We start from the raw sequence: 10,454 nt of genomic DNA, 5'->3' as shown, positions 1-10,454 counted from the left end.
TGCAATGTGCTGTAGCTGGAATTACACTTGAGAGAGAGGTGTAATCCTTTATTTAGGATGCTCAGATGAAAATTTGTGATTGTATAAATGTCCTTATTGTTGTGAAGTATATTTCACCATCAACAATGTCAGATTTAAGTTCTCAGCAAAAGAAAAAAAAACAGACAGAAAATGTTAGAAAATGACTGACCTAAGGGATGAACCCCAGAAATCTTTAAGAAAAGCAAGTGCTTGACACTAGATTGCATGGGGGAGTCAGAAATTATACTCATATTTGCTATTAGCAGAGATTTATGATGCAGTAAGTAATCAACCAAGGCTCTTAATTAATCTTTGTCATTCTGATGTAATTTTGATATGCCATAATTTTCTCATGGCATTTTTCACTTCTGCGTTTCTCAGAGTGTAGATGAGTGGGTTGAGAAAGGGTGTTCCAATTGTATAAAACACTGCCACCATCTTGTCCATAGGGAAAGTGGTTGGGGGACGTGTATATATGAATATACAAGGACCAAAGAATAATATTACTACAATGATGTGGGATGTGCAGGTGGAGAGAGCTTTTTTCCTGCTTTCTGCACTGTGGTTCCTCAGTGAATGCAAGATAAAAACATACGATATCATCAGAACCGCAAAGCTGCATGTACAAATAACCCCACTGTTAGAGACGAACAGCAGATTGAACACATAAGTGTCCATGCATGCAAGTTTCAGCAAGGGCTGCAGATCACAGCAATAATGATCAATCAAATTGGGTCCACAGAAAGGCATTCTCAAGGCCAGAATGATCTGAGCGATAGAATGTACGCAAGACCCCACCCAGGCAAAAACAACCAAATTGAAGCAGACCTGCTGGCTCATGATGGTTGGGTACCGCAAGGGCTTACAAATGGCCACATAGCGATCAACCGCCATGAGGACGAGGACAAAGATCTCCATGGCGCCAAATAAATGTAGTGCAAAGACTTGAGTCAGGCACTCATTGTAAGATATGGTTTTTTTGGTTGAAAAAGCATCCGCAATGAGTCTTGGGGCTGTGGATGTTGAAAAGCAGGAATCAGCAAGGGACAAATAGAATAAGAAGAAGTACATGGGGCTCCTGAGTGTCCGGCTGCACCTGATAGTCACAGTAATGAGCGAATTCCCGACCACAGTTCCCAGATAGAAAATGAAGATGACAGCAATTACCATTTTCTGTTTCTTAGGATCTTGAGTCAATCCTAACAGTATGAACTCAGTTACGCTGTTATTTGGCTGCATTCTTTCAGTTGACAATGAGAAAACACAGGTTAGATATTAATCTGCAAAAAAAGAAGAGTGTGAAAAGAGTTTTATATTTGGAGGTCAAAATGCTTGCTTTTGGTAGCATTAAATATCTTTGAGCAGAGATATTCTGAACCTTCAAGGAATAATTGTTGAAATCATTGAATTACTGAATATTAATTGAAAATGTTGAATTAATATCTTACTTAATAAAAACTAAATGTATAGACATGTATGAGACAAAACAAACATTTCATTTGACATTATATTGATTATTTTAATTGAAACATTGCATTAAAACATTATGTATGTTTCAGGTGATCCAGTCACTCATGAGACTTTAGAGGTTTGTGATACTTGTTATGACACTTTGACTAAGTTTCATTTTACTTTACTGATGAAACTTTTTCAGTTTTTTACAAATCTAAATTCAGCTTCTATCATTAAACTTTGTGCTTTTTAAGCTAAATCCTGTTGTCCAAAGTGAAATTCTCCCACTTTATCCTTTTTTTTTGAGTCAACATTATTTATTAAGAGAAAATATACTGAGACTAACATGAAGGATAAAATAGTGAGAAAATTTGCCATTAGAAACTCTTCTTTTAACTTTTTTTATTTAAATTACCAGGAATTTAGAAAACAACCTCTATAAACTCCAACTCCTAGCCAAACAATTTAATGAATTCCTGGGATCTATCCTGAATGTGCTATTCCCTAACTGAAGTAAGAGAAGATAAAAATAGAAAGGGATTAATATTTAATCATACATACCAAACAGTAGACAAATTGGTTTTGTGCCTCAACACAAATATTCTCCAAATCATAGCACAGTTAAAAGCATAATAGTTGCAAACTGGTAAATAGATTGACAAACTCTGTGACAGTCAAAAGCATATTTTCTCAAAAGTGAATATATATTTTAGAGCTCAATCTTTTAAAACATAGCTCAGGAAGTTTAAAAAAATAAAATAAAGAATCTGAAAAACACAGCTCAAATGCATAATGGATAAAAAAACTGACTTCAAAAGAAATCTTTCTTATTAAAAATAATTGTGTCAAAGATGCTCATTTAATAGAAATTCAAAATTAGATGAAAATTAGATATATTTTCACCTATAAAATTAACAGATTGATTTTTTTTTGAGGAAGGCATTTTAACAAACAGTGCTGAAATTATGTGGACAATAATCCTACACATTTTGGTATGTGTTCAGTGAGCACAATCTCTTAAGGAGTAATTTTTGACATTGATGATATTACAAATGCACATAGACATTGGTCCCGTGATTCCATTTGGTGCAGATAATCTCACTCACAAAGATCAATCATTGCAGCCCTTTCTATGGTAGCAAAAGATAGAAAATAACTTCAGTGCCCTTCAGAAGGGAGCTGAGTGAATCAAGGGTGAAAATTCATGAATTAGCCAAAACTAAGCAGTGATACATGCAAAGGCTTCTCAGTGATGTTGTAAATTGGGAGATCAGAACTGAATGGTAATATCTCATTAACAGCAGACTAACACACACACGCACACACACACACACATTCTTCTACAAATTACCTGTATTTAGGGGAGTGCACAATAGCGTATTATTTGTGGGGCAGGTGGGAATCTGCATTTTGGTGTCAGAATGAGAGAATGACTCAACTTCCAAAATATTTCCTTGGTATTATACTTGAATGTGACATATTACATATATCATATGTCACAATGATGCTGCATTAAAATAAAATTTTAAAATTATCTAAGGAGATGGGCTGTTACTGATACATAACTGACTGAGTATAACTATTTTCTGCTGTAGACTGGAAGGACAGTAAGATTCTTGGGGCAGCATTAAGGTCTAGGAGTTTGAGTGGGATGATGAGGCAGGTATTGGGGCAGTTCAGAAATTCAGTGCTCTTCACGATGTCATACCCCCTGAACTGCCATTACTTGTGTGTCCTCTGTAGAGTTACAATTTTTCCAACTATGCACTTTGCCAACAATTCAACAAACAGAAGTAAAAACAGAATTATGAGATCTAAAAATTAAGTATATATGTAGGTATATGTGTGTGTATTGTATGAACTATAGATAATATGTATTGTATATAAAATATATGGCATTCCTACAGCTATTATTCTAATATTCTAATATATAAACTAAATTTTATTGTATACAACATATAATAAACATTAAATACACATTTTATGTATAACAAATGAATGATATACGTATCAGAATGAAGAAATATAAAGAAGGTAATTTTTGTCTGTTCACTGCTGAATTAAAGCATCTAGTACATGTTTAATAAAAAGTATTGGGTGAATGAAATAATTTAATAAATTCTCATAGACACAATTCAATAGCATTTGGCACTATTCTGCATTCAATTAACATTGATGGAAGCCTGCATCCAACTATGTCAAAATCATCAAAGATCATCACCTCCACAGAATATTTCCTATAATCCTCAAACAGATGTTATTTCTATTTGCTCATCTCTCACACCCTAGTCTATCAATAGACCTTACCTAGTAGTGGCCATTTCTACCAGAAACAGCTGTACATTCCTTTTATTCCATCTTCCCAGTTTAAAATGTAGCACCTCTAGAAAAATCCTTAAACTTTCTGTCCTTGCACAAATATCTTCTTTTTGGAATTAGAAGAGAACTCTGGCATTGATCATATCAATATTCTCTAAGTATGAAATGCAGTTAAACACCTTTTGTAGCAACTTATAAAGAGGATAGGATATCAGTTTACCATTTTTCTTCCAATGATCATTTGAACACCCTTTATTCAAATGAGAATTCAATAAAGAGTTTTGAATGCTCTGTCTAAAGTATCTGTAGCCAGGATCTCTTTGACGTCACATCAAGGCTTAGGCGCTCATCTGCATGCCGACAGTCAGGCTAAGATGGTCCCAGATTCCTCACACACTTTCTGAAATCCACTCCCACATAGGATGTTGACTGGATATACTTCTCAGATAGGACTGTGACTGGGAAATGCTTTTCTTGTGCCTTCCCTGGAGGAGTATTTAAAGATGGATGATGCAAACTAAGGAGTCTGGGGAAGGTCATTTCCTAAAGTGTTCCGTCCCCTCTAATTAAGAAACATGAGACAGATGTGATCAAAGTTAATCTTCAATTTGTCTTATTAAACAATGATTAAGAAAAATTGCTAATTCCTCTATTTAAAATGTGCAATATTTTACTCCATCAGTAGCATAACTTTTCATTTTAATGACAGTTTCTTTTACTATGTAAAGATTTTAGGTTGATATAGACCCGTTTGCTTAATTTTGCTCTTTTCCCCTTGACATTGGTGTCAAGTCCCAAAAGCTATCCCTGAAGCCAATGTCATAAATTGTTTTGACTATTTATTCTTTTATGTATTTTAAGGTTTCATGTCTAACAATCCAGCCTTCAATCTAACTTACATTCACTTTTGTGTGTGTGATGTGAGATAGAGGTCTACTTTCATCATGTCCATGTGGCCGTTAAGGTTTTCCAGAACTATTTGTTGAGAAGACTTTCATTTCTTCATTGTATATTCTTGGCTACTATTGTATAAGTTAACTGTCCAGTAAGTGTGAGCATATTTCTGGGCTTCAATTCAAATAATGCCTGATAAAGGGCGTGATCTGAGTGAGCAGCACACACAGCGTCCATCTCACTCTCCATCTCATAGGCTCCAGTAGGAGACTCACTATCCTCCGTCCTTTAATACCCTAATTATAATGGCCTTGCAAGACTCTCCTGCTTTCAGTATTTTCCAGTCAAGTCAGTTTCCATACTGTAGCTATAGTCATCATTCTGAAACCAAGTCACATTGCCTCAATCACTAGCAAAAAAAAAAAAAAAAAAAAAAGGTTTTAATTTTTATCCCCCAAATACTCAGCATTGAGTTTTTTAAAAGATTTATTTATTTATGCATAAGAACTGGGGTACAGGTCAGAGGTGTGGGGGGTGAGAGGATTCACCAGAAACAGAGTGGGGAACAGAACAGGCAGATTGACTGAAATACACTGCTGAGGGGAGCAGCAGGTGAGACAGGAGAGGACTGCTGTGCCGTGTGGGTAGCTCCCTGGCCAGGGATCGAACTTGCGCTGCAGTGGCTGTGGACAGCTTCATAGATTGTGTCTTAACCCCTTGTACCACCAAGGAGGCCCTTCAGCATTGAGTTTTAACAGGACTAGGAAAGCCTTCCTGATCATCCCTATTTATGTCTCCCCAGTTTCATATCTTGTTTTAGGCTTTTACCAGGCCAATGTTAAGCAAGCTTTCTAACACTCTGTGGTGGTTTAATAAATTGTCATTGAACTAGTAGAATAGTCATCGTCATAACCATATTGAATTGATAAGGGTTCCTGCATCCTCTTTTTCAACTCTTGGTTTTTGAAATGTTTTACCTTCCTGAGAATGCAGCTGGCCCAACTGATACTTATTCCTTCTGCTGATTTCTTTTAATGCTTTGGGTTGCATTTATTTTATTTTTTTAATTTAAATTTTATTTTTATATTCCCCATACAATTACAACCCCCTTATTTTTACCCCAAGCCCTCCTTTCCTCCCCCAACCCCCCCATAGAGTGTCTCTTGCTCATAGTTACTTGTTGATTTTGATATTTTCTTTCTTATAGTTATTCATTTTCCTGGTCCCTTATTTAAGTTTTCTAGATTCCTGCCATGAGTGAGACCATCCGGTATTTTTCCTTTTTCTTTCTGGCTTATTTTGCTGAGCATGATCCCCTCCAGTGCCATCCATGTTGCTGCAAATTGCATGTGTTTATCTTTTTTGGATGCTGAGTAATATTCCATGGTGTATATGTACCACATCTTCTTGATCCAGTCATCTATTTTTGGGCATTTGGGTTGTTTCCAAATCTTAGCTATTGTAAATAGTGCTGCTATAAACATAGGTGTGCAGGTGTTCTTTGGAATTGATGCTTCTGTGTCCTCTGGGTAAATACCTAGGAGTGGAATTGCTGGATCACATGGAAGCTCTATGTTTAGTAGCTCAAGAAATCTCCACACAGCTCTCTATAGTGGTTGGACCAGTTTGCTCTCCCACCAACAATGCAGGAGAGTTCCTTTTTCTCCACATGTGTTGCATTTTTGATGTGTTTACCTCGGAAGTCTTTTTTCACTTTTCAGGTCTTTGCTCCATGTCCCTCAGATATACTTTTATAGGATCCAGAGTTTCCATAATCTTATCATTTTAAACAGTGGGTTTTCATAATCTGCCCCCCACCTCCCGGGATTTCTCAATAGATCCTATATCCTGGTTCTTTTATCACTGAGGCAAAACAATGATCAACATGACTGATACATTTCTTGGGTGCCAAAATTTTGGATGCTACATCGAGAAGTACAGAAGACATGAATGAGGTGTATTTATTGTGAAATTGTTTGTGTGTAGATGGACTGACATATTTTAATAAGTTATTTTATTGAAGAGATTTTAGCAAAAGGTAAACTAACAGAGAAATGAAACATAAATGGTACACATTAACAAGATGATTAAAAACTTGCTGAGGGGCCTCCCTGGTGGCTCAGGGGTTAAAGTCAAGGGTATGAAGCTATCACCATCCACTGCTGCATGTGTTTGATCCCTGGCCAGGGAGTTTACCCACATGGCATAACAGACCTCTCTTGTCTGATCCTTTGCTCCCCTCAGCAGTGTATTTCAGTAGATCCATCTCTTCTCCTCCCCATTCTGTCTCTGGTGAATCGTCTCACCCCTCACACCTCTGGCCTATACCCCAGTTCTTGTATGCATAAATAAAAATAAATTGTTAAAAACAAATCTTGCTGAGAGCATAGACTATCACAATTACTCTATGATCATTAACTGAGAATTTGTTCTTCAAATATATTTTAAATCTTATTTTAAGCAGGAATTCAAACAAAATATGTTTTTTTCCATGAAATGTACAATTTCCAGTCTTCAAATTTTGAATTGAGTAATGATAGGAAAAATCCATTATTTTTATGCCATTGTTGCGCTACACATTATTGAGCTTATTCATCTTCCTTTACATTCTATTCATGCATTCAAATATTATCACCAACTAACCCTTGTTCTGACTTGTAAATATAACTGTCAAATAATAGGAATGGATGATATACATGACAGAAGGAGGCAAAACTACCATGCGGTTTGTTAGATATTCCACTATACACTCTCAAATTAAGATATCTTAGTGATTCTGTTGAACCATGATTCAATAAGTAATCAACAAGTCCTCATTTCATTATTGGCTTTCTGATAAAATTTTGATATGCCATAATTTTATCATGGCACTTTTCATTTCTGCATTCCGGAGTGTGTAGATGAGTGGGTTGAGAAAGGGTGTTCCAATGGTATAGAATACTGTCACCATCTTGTCCATGGGGAATGTGGTTGGAGGGCGTGTATATATGAATATACAAGGAACAAAAGTTAGGATTACTACAGTGATGTGGGAAGTGCAAGTGGAGAGAGCTTTTTTCCTGCCCTCAGTGCTGTGGTTCCTCAGTGAATGCAAGATAACAAAGTAAGAGATCATCAGAATCACAAAACTGCATGTGCAAATAGTCCCACTATTAGACACCAGCAGCAGGTTAATCACAAAAGTGTCCATGCATGCAAGTTTCAGCAAGGGCTGCAGATCACAGCAATAATGATCAATTAAATTGGGTCCACAAAATGGCAATCTCAAGGACAGAAAGATCTGAGCTATAGAATGTATAAACGACCCTATCCAGGCAAAAATAATCAGGATGATGCAGACCTGTCTCCTCATGATGGTTGGGTAGCGCAAGGGTTTACAGATGGCCACATAGCGATCAACTGCCATGAGGATGAGAACAAAGATCTCCATGGCACCAAACAAATGTATTGCAAAGACTTGAGTCATGCACTCATTATAAGATATGATCTTTTTGGATGAGAGAGCATCCACAACGAGCCTTGGGGCTGTGGATGTTGAAAAGCAGGAATCAGCAAGGGACAAATAGAATAAGAAGAAGTACATGGGGCTCCCGAGTGTCCGGCTGCACTTGATGGTCACAACAATCAACAAATTCCCGACCACAGTTCCAAGATAGAAAATGAAGATGACAGCAATTACCATTTTCTGCCTCACAGGGTCTTGTGTCAATCCTAACAGTATGAACTCAGTGACATTATTATTTGGCTGCATTGTTTCTTGTGATGCAGAGAAATAGTCTATCTGTAAAGGAAAAGTTTATGAAATAAAGTCCACATTTGGAAGTCATGGATATATAGTTGATTATGTAAATGCCACTACCAATGGGCACATAAAGTGTGTTTTCTTAAAAAATGAAATCAGGGCCTCCCTGGTGGTGCAGTGTTTGAGCGCTGAGTTGCAAAGCTGCCCGCAGCCTCTGCAGTGCTCGTTCGATCCCCGGCTGCTCCCCGGCCACTGGAGGAGGGTCCCACATGGAGCACAAATCTCTCCTGCCACCCTCTGCTCCCCTCAGCAGTGTACTTCATCACTCTGCCTGTTCTTTTCCTTGCTCTGGCTCTGGTGAATTCTCTCACCCTCCCACACTTCTGACTGTACCCAGTGCTTGTATAAATAACTAAATAAAATGTTCAACATCACTTGTAATCAGGGAAATGCAAATCAAATCTACCATGAGATACCATCTTACACCAGTGAGAATGGCACGTATTAAAAAAACTAGCAACAACAAATACTGGTGAGGATGTGGAGAAAAAGGAACTCTCCTGCACTTCTGGTGGGAGTGCAAACTGGTCCAACCACTATGGAGAGCTGTTTGGAGATTTCTGGACCTACTAAACATAGAGCTTCCATATGATCCAGCAATTCCACTCCTAGGTATTTACCCAAAGGACACAGAAACATCAATTCCAAAGAGCACCTGCACACCTATGTTTATAGCAGCACTGTTTACAATAGCTAAGATTTGGAAACAACCCAAATGCCCCAAAATAGATAACTGGATCAAGAAGATGTGGTACATATACACCATGGAATATTACTCAGCATCCAAAAAAGATAAACACATGCAATTTGCAGCAACATGGATGGTGCTGGAAGGGATCATGCTTAGCAAAATAAGCCAGAAAGAAAAAGAAAAATACCGGATGGTCTCACTCATAGCAGGAATCTAGAAAACTTAAATAAGGGACCAGGAAAATGAATAACTATAAGAAAGTGAAAATCAAAATCAACAAAAAACTATGAACCAGAGACACTCTATGGGGGATAGGGGGCGGGGAGGGGAGGGATTGGGGTCAAAATAAGGGGATTGCAATTGTATGGGGAATATAAAAATAAATTTATTTAAAAAATTAAAAAAAATGAAATCATAATATTTGCACAGTCTACATATCTGATGTCTTATGAAAACACCAAATTAAAGATTTTGAGCAATTGACTGACTGTTGGGGGCATGCTGCAGGAGGCCTTGTTGCCCCAGCCAGATAATACACTGGCAAGCAGCAAAGTAAAAGGGCCTCACACTATGGGGCCGAAGATTCCTTGTGCCTCACACTGTGGGGCTGAAGATTTAACATCCTTTCACTTTTTGTTCTTGGTCATAAAAGGAAAAAAATTTCCCAAAAAAAGTATATTAGGCACTATATTATATGCATCAGTATACTGCAAATAAACGGCATGGAAAATTATCTGTTAGAAACTAATTATTAAACAATTTGGCCCACTTGACGACGGAAGACAATTTATTGAACATGCCTGACAAGCACTACAATACAGTAATTATAGTAGGTCCTTCTTTTGCTTTCCCTTGAAGTTTCTTGAGAAAGTTTTTAAATAAAGCTATTTGAGTTAAGGAGTTTCTAGATAGAAAAAGTTCTGATAGCCGAGTAGCAGCTGGTCCCCAGCTGAAGGCCATGCGAATAAGAGGAGTCTTTTCTTGCTTGGGCTTTTGTTGATAGGGACATACTGGCGGCTATCTACTGTCTTAGGTTATTGTTTTGCTAAAACAATGAGTTTTAGTATAAGACTTAGTTTTTTATTAACCTTGAAGGTTGCCTTCTTACTGAAAGCATGTAGTGGACAAAAGCCCATAGAAAAAGAGATACACTGATTGTTTCTGCTTTGTTTCTATGCACATAATAATGTAATCTCACTGCTTACAAAAAATGTATAAATAAAGAACCTGCTGAACCTCCCGGCAAAAGATACTAACACCTCACCAAGTGTCGGT

General features: G+C 37.3%; 2 protein-coding genes across 2 annotated transcripts; both read right to left on the bottom strand.

Moving 5' to 3' along the window:
- Positions 1-336: 336 nt before the first annotated feature.
- LOC119254472 (olfactory receptor 4C11-like) lies at positions 337-1,260 on the bottom strand. Its single transcript, XM_037521573.1, has one exon. It carries the CDS (start codon positions 1,258-1,260, stop codon positions 337-339), a length of 924 nt encoding a protein of 307 aa, XP_037377470.1.
- Positions 1,261-7,507: 6,247 nt separating this feature from the next.
- Positions 7,508-8,437, bottom strand: LOC119254471 (olfactory receptor 4C11-like). Its single transcript, XM_037521572.1, has one exon. The coding sequence runs from the start codon at positions 8,435-8,437 to the stop codon at positions 7,508-7,510; it is 930 nt and encodes a 309-aa protein (XP_037377469.1).
- Positions 8,438-10,454: the final 2,017 nt, after the last annotated feature.

This window comes from Talpa occidentalis, unplaced genomic scaffold, assembly GCF_014898055.3.
Source record: "Talpa occidentalis isolate TD23 unplaced genomic scaffold, MPIMG_talOcc4v2.1 talOcc4.3, whole genome shotgun sequence".
Taxonomy (NCBI): domain Eukaryota; kingdom Metazoa; phylum Chordata; class Mammalia; order Eulipotyphla; family Talpidae; genus Talpa; species Talpa occidentalis.
Note: the sequence above shows the minus strand (reverse complement) of the source record. Positions and strands in the feature narration are given on the sequence as shown.

Bases quoted from the DNA above. Each gene is read 5' to 3' on its own strand.
- LOC119254471 (XM_037521572.1), bottom strand. From the start codon at position 8,437: ATGCAGCCAAATAATAATGTCACTGAGTTCATACTGTTAGGATTGACA.
- LOC119254472 (XM_037521573.1), bottom strand. From the start codon at position 1,260: ATGCAGCCAAATAACAGCGTAACTGAGTTCATACTGTTAGGATTGACT.